The sequence below is a fragment of the Canis lupus genome, chromosome 30 (genome assembly GCF_048164855.1).
Source record: "Canis lupus baileyi chromosome 30, mCanLup2.hap1, whole genome shotgun sequence".
In the NCBI taxonomy this organism is placed as follows: domain Eukaryota; kingdom Metazoa; phylum Chordata; class Mammalia; order Carnivora; family Canidae; genus Canis; species Canis lupus.
In genome coordinates this window covers 43,139,567-43,153,679 of record NC_132867.1, presented here as the reverse complement: position 1 = coordinate 43,153,679, position 14,113 = coordinate 43,139,567, and the positions used below count along the sequence as shown (strand labels likewise).

At 62.5% G+C, this 14,113-nt stretch overlaps 1 protein-coding gene across 10 annotated transcripts in view; it reads right to left on the bottom strand.

The window, feature by feature from the left end:
- Nucleotides 1-526: 526 nt before the first annotated feature.
- PCNT (pericentrin) overlaps nucleotides 527-14,113 on the bottom strand; it is a 100,915-nt gene continuing 87,328 nt past the window's right edge. For 7 of the 10 annotated variants that reach the window (XM_072807257.1, XM_072807253.1, XM_072807260.1 and 4 more), the window contains 10 exons: nucleotides 12,595-12,803; nucleotides 12,015-12,117; nucleotides 10,809-10,982; nucleotides 5,953-6,072; nucleotides 4,595-4,827; nucleotides 3,426-3,502; nucleotides 2,746-2,866; nucleotides 2,287-2,463; nucleotides 1,455-1,582; nucleotides 527-868 (listed from right to left, as the gene is read on the bottom strand). In XM_072807257.1, coding sequence (XP_072663358.1) covers nucleotides 825-868; nucleotides 1,455-1,582; nucleotides 2,287-2,463; nucleotides 2,746-2,866; nucleotides 3,426-3,502; nucleotides 4,595-4,827; nucleotides 5,953-6,072; nucleotides 10,809-10,982; nucleotides 12,015-12,117; nucleotides 12,595-12,803 — 1,386 coding nt within the window. In that variant the 3' untranslated portion in view covers nucleotides 527-824. The remainder of the gene's footprint in view (nucleotides 869-1,454; nucleotides 1,583-2,286; nucleotides 2,464-2,745; nucleotides 2,867-3,425; nucleotides 3,503-4,594; nucleotides 4,828-5,952; nucleotides 6,073-10,808; nucleotides 10,983-12,014; nucleotides 12,118-12,594; nucleotides 12,804-14,113) is intronic. The other 3 variants (XM_072807258.1, XM_072807259.1, XM_072807261.1) reach the window with 3 other exon arrangements.

The window sequence follows — 14,113 nt, the reverse complement described above, 5'->3', positions numbered from 1 at the left end:
GAGGGCAGGAGGCGCACCCCTCAGGCAGCATCCCCGCCGTCGCCTCCCTCATGCAGCCGTGCGCGTGTCGGAGGCGAGAGGGAAACCTGTCATGGAAACGCGCGGTCACCCAGAAAGAGCCGTGCTGTGGCAACACCCACGCCAGCAGGACCCCTGGGCGGCTCCACGGTGGAGCCCCTCCCTTCGGCCCAGGGCGTGACCCACGGTCCCGGGACCGAGTCCCGCGTCGGGCTCCCCGCGTGGAGCCTGCTCCTCCCCCTGCCTGCGTCTCCCTCTCTGGGCCTCTCAGGAGTAAAACCACCCCAGAGGCAGCGGAACACGTGCACGTGCAAGGTCCCACCACGGGAAACGGGCGGAAAGCGGGGAAGGCCACGCGGGCAGGCGGTCGTCTCTCTGTGCCGGGCGAGGAGCTCGCGGCGATCCACCAAAAGCTGACGCACACTTCAACAAATTCTAAGTCAAGGTTTTGGGTTTTCACCAATTACAAAGCAAATTGGATAAAATGAAAAAAACAACACAAGGGCCGTTCCCACGTGAGACAGTGCTGTCGTTTTATTGTTTCTGTTCTGCAGCCAAGCTCCCCTCCGTGCGCTCAAGGAAATAACCAGCGGGAGGCCGGTCTCCGCTCGCGCGTGGAGGCAAGGCCGGGGCGCCCGTCACTCACGCACACGACCCGGGCAGGAGCTAAAGCACAGCAGTGACCGAGACGCTCCGCGCGGCCTCCTCCCGGGGGCGGGTTCCCAGGCGCCGCCGTCCTTAGGAAAACGGAAAGAACTCTGTTCCTCAAATAGAGCCGCCACAGCAAAGAGCCCCAAGGATTTTATTCACTGTTTCATCCTCTGGCAGCAGGATTTCTTTGAACCGGAATCTAGAAATGAAAACGACACGGGAAAAAAAAAAAAAAAAAAAGAAAGAAAGAAAGAAAACGACACGGCCGTCAGTTCAGCATCTCCACGGGACTTTTTTTTTTTTTTTTTTTTTTATTTATGATAGTCACAGAGAGAGAGAGAGAGAGAGAGAGAGAGAGAGAGAGAGACAGGCAGAGGGAGAAGCAGGCTCCATGCCAGGAGCCTGACGCGGGACTCGATCCTGGGACTCCAGGATCACACCCTGGGCCAAAGGCAGGCACCAAACCGCTGAGCCACCCAGGGATCCCTCCACGGGACTTTAAAGGAGAGCTGCTGAGTTCTGGGCCGGGGCCCTGAGCTCGTCTCGCTCATGGTAAGAACAAGAACCACAGGACACACGACGGCTCAGGTCCTGACCGTAGAGATGCCGCCGCTGTGTGGCGCCTCGTGTGGGAAGGGGTGGGGGGGACGGAGCCCGCGGTCCCCGGCCTCCACGCATGGGCGGCGCCGCCACCTGCCATCGCCCTCCCCCTCCCGGGACACAGGGACACGGCGGCAGCGACCGTGGGCTGGGCCGGGCCCGGGGCGTCCGGCGGAGACCCTCACCTGCGGCCGCCCCGCCCAGCCGCTGCTGGATCACCTCCAGGTGGTGAATATACTCCGTCAGGGAGCGCTCGGGATCTTGAGAAGCAGCCGGGGACCCTTGTGATCTTGAATCCGGGGACGGAGTGGATCTGCGAAGACACGCGAGTGTCCTGAGCACGGAGAGCGTGGCGGGGGCGGACCGGACGGTGTTCCCCGCAGAGCCTCTCCCGCCATGGCAGAGCCTGAAGCGTGCACACACGTGTGCTGCCTCCACCGCCTCCGCCCACCGCGCGGCCGGGAGCCCAAGTCAGGCATGGTTCTAAAGTGCAGTGTGAGGTTCTAGAACCGACTTCTGGGGATGCCTGGGTGGTCAGGGCGTGACCCCGGGGCCCCGAGATCGAGTCCCACATTGGGGTCCCCGCAGGGAGCCTGCTTCTCCCTCTACCTGTGTCTCTGCCTCTCTCCATGTCTCTCATGAATAAATAACTAAAACCTTAAATAGTAAACACAAAACCCAACTTCTATAAAATGAGTTATAATGAGTAAGAATCCCCGTACACCAGTCTGTTATTTAAAGACCCCAAGGGAAAAAAAAAATAATAAAATAAAATAAAGTCCCTGAGGGAGTGAGCCCCGGGAGGGAACCTGGCGGGCCCCCGCTGACACGGGCTCCATCTCACGACCCCGGCTGCGGGGGGCCAGGCCGGAGCCAGGCACATGTGGTCGGCACGGCGGGAGCACACGCCTGCGGCTCCACGGGGCGCCTGTGCGAGGGCGGGACGGCCACACCAGACGCCCAGGTGCAGCGTGCACGGAGATGCCCCATCAGCCGGGGTGTGGGGCGAGGGCTCACGCAGGGGCCGAGAGCGGGACACGCTGGCACGGAGGATTCCAGACGCAGGTGCCGACACCACGGAGACACAAACTCAAGTGTGCTTTGTTACAAATCCTGGGAGATCGTGGTGGAAACGACACGGCTCCGACGGCTTCCCTCGTCCCGGCGCCTGAGTAGACGCTCGCGTGGTTCCCTCTGCAGAGCGAAGCCGTCCCATGCTTCGCAGGGAAACCCCGATGGCCAGTCCCAGCCGCGGCCCCGTCCCCGCAGCCTCCAGGGGCGCATGGGTCGCCGAGGGCCGGACCTACCTGCACCGACCAGCAACCTCCAGGCCTCTGCTGTCCTAAGTGGAGGCTGCAGGCCTCCCCACAGGGGCCCGGTGTCTCCCGCGGCCCTGGGACGGCTCACGTCACCCCGGGTCCCCAGGACACGTGCAGCCCAGCCCAGCGGGCCCTGGCGCGCAGTGGCCACACTCACCTGTGCCTCCTGCCCGGGGAGGCCTTGGGCGCTCGGTCCCCGGAGCGGCTGCAGGATGTGTCCCGGGTCGGGGGCGACCTGCTGGCTGCGGGCGGGGGCTGCTGCCGTGGTGCCGGGAGCCCTTCTCCCCGAGAACAGGAAACAGAGGAACACCCGTGAGCAGAGAGGCCCTTCTACCAAAATTCAAAATCTATGAACTTTTAAGAGTCTGCACGGCAATTTCAAAGCATTTTTAAAATAACCGATTTGTAAAAATCATGTTTTAAAAAGCCCCGGAGGCGGCCTGAGTTTTGATCTCTGTACTGCGCCGCGGGAGCTGACCCGGGGCTGACCCGACTGGACCGCTCGGTGGCGCCCGTGACCTGTGGGGCAGCGAGGGGCTCGAGGGGACGGAGGGGCCCCGGACCTGGGGCAGCAAGGTCTCCGGAGGCCAAGAAGCCATTTTAATTCCAGGAAATATCACATGGGAACCAGGGCTGACGGGCGGCCGGGCCGCGTGCCCGACGGGGACACGGTGACACGGGGGCAGCAGGCAGTCGGCTCCCGACACCTTTCGTCACGACGGCGACCGTGCACTCAGGTCTCCGCGCTGTCCCAGCACCGGCCGGCGTCCGCCCAGCACCCGCACCACCTCCCTCCAGGAGCCACCTCGCCGTCCGCTCGCGGGGCAGTGGGCCCACCTGGACGCGGCGCTCGGCCGTGCGTGGCGGTGCCTCTCCGATCCACCTCTTGCCACTTCTTAACCAGAAAGCGTAATCTGCGCGGAAGAGGAAGGACACGAAAGGCTGGAAACCAGAGCACAACGGCTGCAAAGGCAGCAGCGAGTGCAGGTCAGCCCTGACGCCCAGCGGCCCAGCCCCGACGGCTCAGGGGGGCACAAGGGAGGCCCAGCCGGGTGGTGCCCGGGGACGCGGCGCTGTGGCCTCCCGCCCGCCGCCCCGGGCCCCGACCCCGGCTCCAGGGAGGCACTTTCTGATTCGCATCAAACCACAGCTGCTGGAACGCTGCCCGCGCGACGGGAAAGGAAGGGAAGGGAAGGGAAGCTGCTGGCCCGTCCCACGTGGCACCGCCAGGCTTCCTGGCCCAGCGCAGCCTCTGCAAACACGCGGGGCGGGCGGGCGGGCGGACGGACAGGTGGGGGCTGCGGTCAGAACCCGGAGTCGAGGGGACCGCGCCCTGAGGCCGCCTCCCGCGCCCGCGGTCTCCACAGGGCAGGGCTCCCCCCGCCCCCCCGGCCCGGTGCTCGGCAGACCTGGGGAGCCAGCCCACCCGGCCTGAGGGAGGCCCCAGGGCGTCACGGGCACACGCGGCCCTACGATCCCCCAATCCTCAGTGGGACAAACGTTCCAAGAAATTCCGCATCAGGACACAGGACCGATTTCATCACCGGTATGAACAGGCCCGGATCCCCAGTCACACCCGAGGCCCCACACCTGCCCCCACATGACCCCGTGCAAACCAGCCAGGGCCACAGATGGCGCTGAGGCAGCAGGACCCCCCCTTGCCCTCCTGGAGATGGGCCCACGGCCCCCCGGACGGAGCACACGTGTCACTAGAACGCGGGATGCGGCCACGGGGAGCGGTGGGACGCAGTTTCAACCCCATCGGCCGTGCCCGTCATCACACGGGACCCAGCACGCGGCCGTCGAGCGGAAGCCGGATTTGGTGAGGAAAAGCCAACCCCGCGTGCTGCCGACAGTTGTGCACAACGTGCCCTTGGGGCAGGCGTCACGTAATCTTAGAGGCTCAAGCGTCATCGTCCTGGGGGGGCCCGGGATGGGGGGGCACAACCCGGCACCCCGTGTGCCTCCTGCCCGTGGACTCGGGGCGGCGCGGGCCTCAGCGCTACCTTAATATGGCGATCACCACCCTGACAGCCGTCCGGAACCTCGTGAAAGGGCGCGACGTGGTCGTCTTCTTATCAGCTTTGGAGGGAAATACGCCCAGGTGAGCGATCATGGAGAGCGTCTCTTGTTCGGAGTCCTGGAATCCACCAATCAGCAGCAAAAGGTACTTCTTCTGATAAATCAGAGCTTTCCTGAAGCTTTCTGCTCTCAAGTAATGCAGGTACAACTTCTCCATCTGAAAGAAATAAAAAAGCAAACCGATCACGGGACAAAGGCCGTGGGGCACGTGTCCCCTTGTGCTTTACAAACACCTGGATGGGGCGCAGGGCGGCTGCCGGTGGAGCCTGCGGCCCTGGACCCAGGGTTCCGGGTTCGAGCTCACGCCGGCTGCAAAGAACCTAGACAAGCACAGCTTCAAAAACTTGAAATAAAAAGAAGCAGACAGTTTCCCCCCTTGGCAAATTGTCACCTCAGGCAGCCATGCACATGGTCCCCAGGGACGGCCTACAGCAGAGGACGGCGCAGACATCCTTCCCGGGCCTGTGAGGGCCTCCCAGGGCCCCTGAATGTGACCCCGAGGGCCGTGCACACCCGGCGGGTGGAGGCTCGTCCGGGGGCCGCAGGATACCCTGAAGCAGGGGCGCATCCTTGTAACCTGATTCCAACATGCGTTTCCCCTCAAGGGAGGGCTCAGCGTTTGGACCCCGGGCCACACAACGACCGGCGAATCGCCGACCTGGGTGTTCTTGGGCTGTGGGGACCGTGGCCTCAACGACGCAGCCGGGCGCCTTGACTGCGCACGCACACACTCGGGAGCGACACCAGCTGCAAGTGTGTCCCCCTCCAACCGCGCTCCCTGCGGCCAACAGGCACACGGCGGCTCCGCCCTCGGGACGGCAATGCCTCTGCAGCCACACGAACCAACAGGCGTTTTCAGAGTACCCTGGGGCGTCGGGGAGACCGGCAGGCGGAGAGGGTGGGGGCGCTGCTGTCGAGAGCCGCGGGGGAGGGTGCCTGCGGCCCCATCCCAGACCGCACCGCCCACGGGCTCATCGGGTGCGGCTTTCAACACCGGGGACGCTCACACCTTCCATTCGACTCTGGAGTCAACCCCCAACTGGTCTAAATACAAAGTCTTTTTTTTTTCTGAAAGAGCAAGGCATGCGTGGGGGCGGGGGTGGGGGGAGTCCCAAGCAGGCCCCCACGTGGGGCTCAACGCAGGGCGCGACCCCAGGACCCCACGGCCTGAGCTACATCAAGAGTCAGACACTCGACCGACGGGGCCGCCCCTGCACACAGAGCCTTAAACACGTAAGGGTCCGCAAGCGGAGGCACCCGGTGGCCCCCGGCCCGGCCTTACTTGCACGCCGCAGGTGTTTGCATCCTCGCGCGCGGCTGCTGGCGGCAGTCCTGGGTCTGGCTGTCGCGCCGAGCTCGGCAAGGCCGTCCCGTCCTGCTTCCCCGCACACCTGTCCGGCTTCTGCAACAAACCACAGACGCACCGTGTACGGAGCGGCTCCTACGCAACAGCATCGAGGGAAACGGCCAAGGGCAGAGTCAGCAGGAGATACCACGCGAACCCCCGACCCAGGGTCAGGGCGCGTTCACACAGCTCGTGTCCCCCTCGGCCGCCCCCCAGGACCTTTCCAGGCTGAGGCCCCCGTGAGTGGAGGGGCTGGAGCTCATCTCCCGAAGGCCGCGGCGTGGCCACCCTGGGTTCCTGATCCGCATCCTTTCGGAGCCCCGAGTGGCCACGTGTGTTATCGGGTGCTCGACGCTCACGGTGGGGACTACACACGCGCACTTGAGCACGACTGCACAACGGGTGCGCTTTACCAAGAACAAAACCCAAACACTTGTCAAACACTGAAATCAAAGCACTGAGCCTGTTGAGCAACACACAGCCTCTGGTCCTAGAAACGCTAACTCCCGAGTCCCTGCTTCCGCCGCGGCACCAACAAATCACACCTGGACGTCTCAGCGAGGGCGCCGTGGAGGCAGAGGCCGTCACCACCAGGCGCACGTCCGAGCACATGCACGCGGCTGGACACCGTGTGCGCAGGACGCCCAGAGCCCCACAAGGGGCCCCTCAACAGAGGAGCAGGATCCCGCAGTGAGACAGCAAGGGGCCGCCCCACCGCCTGGCACGGGGCCGCGAGCTCGGTGACCCCTGTCCTGCAGGCACGGGGCAGGGCAGCCTGGTCGCACCAGCCCCAGCTCAGGGCACAGCTGGAGGAGGAGCCCGTGGCTGAGGGGACCCTGTGGACGGGCCCTCGCGGGACCCCGGATGAGGAAGAGGAAGGCCACATGCTTGCTGTCCTGGTCCTAACACATGGCCTGGCCACTGCTGGGAAGACACCCTCCAGGAACGAGAGTCCCCTTGGACAGGGAGACAACGCTCCGCTAATTCATGCTCAGTCTGTAATTTACTCATTAAAAATATTTATTTCAGAAGTGCCTGCAGGGCTCAGTGGTTGAGCATCTGCCCTTGGCCTGGGGCGCGATCCCGGAGACCCGGGATCGAGTCCCCCATCGGGCTCCCTGCATGGAGCCTGCTTCTCCCTCTGCCTGTGTCTCTGCCTCTCTCCGTGTGTTGAATGAATAAATAAATAGAATCTTCAATTAAAAAACAACAACATTACACTACGTGAAAGGAGTCAGACAGAAAAACCCCAATACCGTATCATCTCACTTATATGCAAACCTAAAAAACTGGAACAAATAACAGAACAAAACAGACTAGAAAGAGACTCAGGGCAACAGAACAAAGTGGCTGGCGGCCAGAGGGAGGACGAGGCAGAGGAAGGGACGAAGGGCGGCAGCGTCCTGTGCTGGGGACGCCGCGGCAGCTCGGGTGGCGACAGACGCTCCCCGGACGCAGGGGCTCAGGGCTCCGAGTCCCCGTGTTACTCGCCGACACTAGCACAGCATCTGTCAATTCTTCCTCAGTAACAATTTATTCCCCGATTTCCTGGTGAGCTTCCCTCTGAAGGTAAACGTGTGCCTGGGCTCGGGTCCCAGGGACAGCCGCGGCCTCCAGCAGTGAGGAATGCACGGCCCGGGTTGCCGGCAGCCGGGCCGACTTCGCCCCCCGCCGCCCGAGCTTCACCATGCGCGGCGCGAAGCCGGTGGCAGCTCGGCAGACAGCGACCCCTCGACGCAGGAGCAGCTCGGTGGGGGCCCCCCAGCACCAGAACCACCACGTCCCCCACTGAGAACTTTCCCCAGAAGACCCATCCTGGGCTCCAGTGGTTTCACTGGTGAATTATAATTAATATTTAAGGAAGAAACGACACCAACTCTACGTAATCTGCTCCAGAAATTAAGAGGAGGAGCGAACAAGTCCCAACTCGTTTTCTGAGGCCAAAACTACGTCACACAAAAAACCCTCCGGACTAAGATCCCTCGTGAACTCAGAGGCAAAAATGCTCCACAAAATATGGGCAAACTGAATCCAACAATACATAAAAATATGAAGACATCACGACTGACTGGGGGCCCCCTGGGACGGCAGCGCAGTCCACGCCCAAAGATCACGGTAATACGCCGTCGGCTGAGGAAACAAGGAGAAACACGTCACCGGATCAACAGGTGAAGGAGAAGCGTAACAAACTCAACATGCAATCGTGGTGAAAAGTCCTGGCAGCTGAGACCGGAAGGGCAGCGAGCGGTCAGCCCAGGGCCTGCGCACGAGCCGCTGGCGGACGGAGGCCCTGCCCCTGGCACTGGGCACCAGGCGGGGGTCCAGCCTGCGCAAGAGGCCAAGGGAAGGGAATCAACGGTGTCACGCTGGAGAGGAGACAAGACTCGCCACAGATGACGTGACTGTCCACGTAGAACACCCACAGGAGGGTTCACGGGGCGAGAGCCTGAGGTCGGCCGGGTCACGGACAAGCGGACCTGGGCACACTGACCGCGTCTCTGCACGAGCCCTGAACACCCAGGAAACAAAATGCTTCACCGGCCCCCGGAGAGCGCAACGTGCAGGTGTCAACACGCTTCCAGGGCCCGAGGCGGCCGACAGCGCCCTCAGAGGGCCGAGGGCCCGGCAAGCTCCCAGGCGGGAGACCGGCGCCGCTCAACCGCAGCCTCCCTACGGCTGCGTCGAGAGGTCAGTTCTCGCCTAAAACCTCCACGAGAGCCTCACGAAGCACAACCACAGGTTTATCCCCTGAGAACGCACAGCTCAGCGGGTTTTACTACATTCACTGAGCGCAGCGATCACCGTCTACCGCGAGGTCCTCGCCGTCCCAACCCCACCCGCCCCCGGGAACCGACTTGGGTGCTGCCTCAGTGGCGTTGCTGCCCCGGACACCCCCACGGAGGGGCCACGCGGAGTGAAGGAAGGTCCGCACTCAGCCGCGCTCAGCAGTCCCGTGGCCCTTTCTCCCGCCAAAGCAGCCCATTTACGGATAAGCCGTATTTTACTTGCCCTTTCGTTAATTATGGACATCTGGGTTATTTCCACGTTTCGGCCAGTACAAGCGGCGGTGATAGGAAAGTGCGTGCAAGAGTTTTTACGTGGAACTGCCGGTAGGCACGGCCCGATGGTTTTCCAGACCAGCGAGTCCCATACCTCACGGTTCCCCCACAGCCATCTACACACTCGCCCACCGTCCCAACCAACCAACCAGCAAGATTCTAACACGTATGTGGAAAGACAGAGAAGCAAGAATAGCCAAATAATTTGAAAACAGAATAAAATCGTGATTTTCACACGACCCGATACGAGGCTGTAATATAACCCATGCGGCCTGGTCAGTCGAACAGGACGGAGAATCCAGACACCCGACCGCCGACCGCCGTGGGAAGAGGTCTGACATCAGCACCAAGACAACCAACGACGTGTGTCACATTAACTGATCCCAACACACATGCAGATCATCTTCGACTGAAACCTCGGACAGAAAAAAAAGTGACTCAAAATGGATCACAGACCTAAATGTAAAAAGATCGACTGCAAAACTCTTGGTGTGATCCAGTAAAACAAAACAAAAAAGCAAAAAACTTAAAACTAAATTTCAGGGACGCCCGGGTGCTCAGCGGTTGATCATCTGCCTTTGGCTCAGGGCGTGACCCCGGGGTCCCGGGATTGAGTCCCTCGTCAGGAGGAGCCTGCTTCTCCCTCTGCCTGTGTCTCTGCCTCTCTCTGTGTGTCTCATGAATAAATGAATAAAATCTTTAAAAATTTTTTTTTAGATTTTGCTCTGCAAAGGGTGCGACCTATACGGAGGAGACAGCGTCGCCAGGGAGAAGAGGTCACAAATCACATAACCGACCAAGCAGTCGCATCCACGACGTATAAAGAACTCAGAACGCAGCACTATGAAGTGGGCAAGGACACGTCACCAAAGACGACACGGACGCCACTCCGCACCCGAGACCATGGTAACGGAAAAGCACGGCCGGCAGCAAGTGTGCAGATGCAGCGCCGAGACTCCCCGGTTTTGGGAAGTGAGGTGGGGCATCCGTGGGCGCTCGGCGGGGCTCAAGGTGACATGGGGACGCAGCACCCCAGGGGTTCAGGCCAGAGAAACTGCAGAGAAAGCGCTAGCTCCGAGTCAAAAGCCACAGGCGAGGGGCTGCGCTGAGCACACCCGCGGCCAGGACGCTGCTCAGCAACACAACGGGCCACGTCGCCGTCCAGGAGGATCCCAGCGGCGACTGGAAAGAGGAGCCCGTGTGCTTCCACCTGCGGGACGTCCAGGAAGAGGCGGGTGCGGAAGGAGCCGGGCCGTGCCTGCCGGCAGCCGGCCACTAGCACACACAGCCCTGGGTCGCCAGAGTCTATGCGTGTGAAAACTCAAATGACGTCCTACCAAGGAGGGGCAGATTCTACCGTGTGAAGTTAAAAATAATTTAAGATATTTTTTCTTTGTAAGAAAAATAAATGACAAATATGACAACCTAAATATAAAATAAAAAAAATAGGCATTCCAGGTAAAAAGTCTATCAAAACTACACAATAAGGAAGGTTTCCATCATCTTAATCAGGTAAAAGTCAAATAAATACATTTCCTGTCGCGAGCGTGTCCCAAACATGATCTCGTGGCGAGGGTCACGGGCACCCGCACACGTCTGTGCGCAACGCCGACACGTCACAGAGACGTAAGGAGGACCGTGTGGTGCCCTGGGCGCGAGCCCCCAGCAGTAACCGGGACAACCGCTGCCCGCCGCCTGCCGCCTGCCGCCCGCCCAGGTCGGTCCCGCACGTACGCTGCACACGCCGCGCCTCAGCACGTGATGCTTCAGGGACTTCTCCAGCTGGGACACCGCCCGGCACAGCTCGGCCTTCTCCTGGGTCACCGTGCGCAGGGCCTTCGTCAGGGAGTCATTGTCTTTCAGGAGGACGTCCACCAGCTGGGTCTGCAGCTCTGCGGTCATTTTTTTCTTCAAAGAGAGAAAACAAACACACAACTTGTTTGTTAAAAGGTATGCACGGGGGGCGCGTGGGGGGCTCGGCGTCTGCCCTCGGCTCAGGTCCTGATCCCGGGGTCCTGAGGTCGAGTCCTGCATGTGGCTCCCTGCTCGGGGGGCGTCTGCCTCTGCCTCTGCCACTTCCCTGTATGTGTTCTCTTTCTCTCAAATAAATAAACTTAAAAACTCATTTTTTATTTTTTATTTATTTTAGAGATTTTATTTATTCAGGAGAGACCCAGAGAGAGGCAGAGATCCAGGCAGAGGGAGAAGCTGGCTCCCTGCGGGGAGCCCAATGCAGGACTTGATCCCGGGACCCAGGGGTCATGCCTTGGGCACTAAAACGAGGGCTGTCCAAAAACTCATTTTTTAAAAAAAGATACACGTTATTTGTGTTTTTCACCGTTTCAGGAATCATAGTCATGTACGTATTTGGAGCTCAGTGGGCGGCTGCTGAACTGGGCAAAGCCGCCGTCTATGGGGCGGAAAACAAGCCAGCTAACGGCTCGCCTGGTTCCTCCGCAGGACAGCCCTGCCCACCCGTGGGCGGCCGAAGCACAGTCCTGCTGCAGAGGCGGCGCGTGCAGGGAACGGCCCTGCAGGCCCCAAGCGCATGTCCGTCGTCTCCTCGATGGGAGCAACGCTCGGCCTGCGGCTGGCAGGGGACACGGCCAAGGCGCGGCTACCCAGGCAGGATGCACGGCGGCCAAGGATCACCTACTGGGATCTGTCCGCGAGCAGGACCTCGCAGCTGCTCAGAGGCTCAGGATTCGCCAGGAGGCCCTGGGCACTGACCTCCGGCCCCGCCCCAGCCCAGGGGTGCGAGGGGCACCTGCCCTGAGCAGAGCAGCCCAGCACCCGCTGGAGGCACATCAGGCACTTGGCAAGGTCACATGGCTTTCCGGGGCGCCTCGCACCGCAACGCCCTCGGTCTGCCGGGAGGGGAGGTGGCGGGAGGGACCGGCAGGGAGGGGCCGGCGGGGGCGTGCGGGGGCCCAGCCTCACCTGGGAGGAGCTGGGCGTGCTCAGCTCAGACTTGAGCTCCTCTAGTGTGTGCAGTAAGGATGTCACTGCTTTCTCATTCGATGACGTCCAGTCGCTGATGGTCCTGTGAGGACACACAGGGTCACCCCCGGCCACAGGAGCTCCGGGAAGACACGGAGGAATCCAGAGCAGCCCCCGGAAGACTCGCCCCGGCCTGCTCCCTCGAGCCGTGCTCTGCCCACGACAGGTGCAGTGGGAGCGCCTCTACCGCCAGCTGTGGCCCTCGTGTGGACCCAGAGACCCCGGCCATGGACCCCCGGCCACGGACCCGCTGGGGTCTGCACCGGTTTTAAACACCATCCAGAAGGAAGGTGCATCCAGTTACAGGTGGGAAGGGCAAGTACTGACTCTTTCGCTCACAGAAACACTCCCATGGGCCCCTCGGCCGAGGAGATGCGCCCCCTGCGCAAGCAGTGGCCGAGGGCCATGGGCAGGGCGGCCGCAGCACGGACAGGCCGCGCCACTCCAGCTGGGGGTGCCTGGGCAGCAGGGCCGACCCGTGGCCCAGGAGTGCCACCCACATGCGCCCCCAGGCGCCCACCTGTCCACCGTCCGGCTGATGAAGCTGGTCAGGAGCCCGGCGGCGCACAGCAGCTGCTGCCGGACGCGCTCCAGGCCGAGCCGCTCCTCCTGCAGCCGCTCGGCTTCTGGGCGCTGGGCAGCCTCCTCCTTCGCCTCCAGGGCCTGGACCGTCCGCTGAAGCTGCCGGATCTTGTGCTCATCGCGCTGGCGCTGCAGCTCCAGCTCTCGCTGTCAATGGCAGAACGACAGAGGAGCCTCAGCCGCGCATCCCGAGAGCAGGAGTCAGGCCCAGCTGCCACGACGGGCGGCCCCGGACCCACAAGGGGCCCCGGAGGGGCCGCTCCCGCCAGCACTGTGCCCGGGCGCGCAGGCCGAGGGCAGGGCCGAGGGAAAGGCCTCGTCGGCACTTCTGACAACTACCAGGACTGCGCCGGTGTGAGCAGGGGACGCTGGGCGGGACGCAGGAGCCTTCACAGGGCTGGCTCCACCCACACACCTGCACACGCCTGCACACGCACACGGGAACGCCATGAGGTGGGGACCGCCCTTCACCGTGGAGGTGCTGCATGCTGGCTCCCGAGACAAACCGAGCGGCAGCCCCCCGCCCGCCCCCCAGCACTGTGCCCTCAGCAGGCAGCCACGCACAGGAGGGCACCTGCAGCTTCCACAGGTGCGGCTGCGGTTGGGGGTGGGGGGCGTGTGCAGAGCTGCACAGAGTGCTCCGCCGGGCTGGGGACACCCTGGGGCACCCGTGCCCGGCCCGGGGCTCCCACCGCACAGAGCACGCGCCCCCCGCCCCACCCGGCATCACCTCCAGCGAGCCTGCAGCCGGGGGGGACACGGGGGCCCCAGCGAGCCTACAGGCTGGCACGCAAGCACCAAGCAGCCAGCGTTTAATCTCCTTAGAAAAGATGAAAGCGACCCTGAAATAACTACCCTGGAGGCCCCTGTGTTCTGACCCGGGACAACTGCCACCCACAGGGGCCAGACACACGGCCCTTCACCGACTCAAATCCCTGGCCCGGGGTGCGTCACGGACGACTCTGTAACTGAGGAGACATTTCCTTTGCAACTTTTAAGCAATCGTGTTACCACTTGTTCTTTTAAAAAATCGAGACTAAAGAGTTGGGCTGAAAGCGTCAGTCGGGGGAAGTCCTTCAGGAGCACACGAGGGCGCCCGACGCTCTTCCCGGGGAGGACAGGCGAACACACCCCTGAACGCGCTCGGGGCCGTCGGCAAGGCCACCCCGGGCTGTCCCCTGCTCCCGGGAGGCGCCCACACCAGGCAGGACCGCATGCCGCGGGCACAGGCCGAGCGCACTGCCGGACAGCCAGGCCCACAAGCACACCTGCAGCCACGGCTGGGGGCTGAGGACACGTCGCGGGGGACAGTGGCGATCGGGGCCCCGCCCCAAGGTACCGAAGACCTGACGTGAGCCCAAAAGGTGTGTGAGCCGGGGGTCGGCGGGGCTGTTGACACCCTGATCACACCCCACCCGAACCCCCAAAACTCATTTCACGGCATCTTGGGAGCTGAC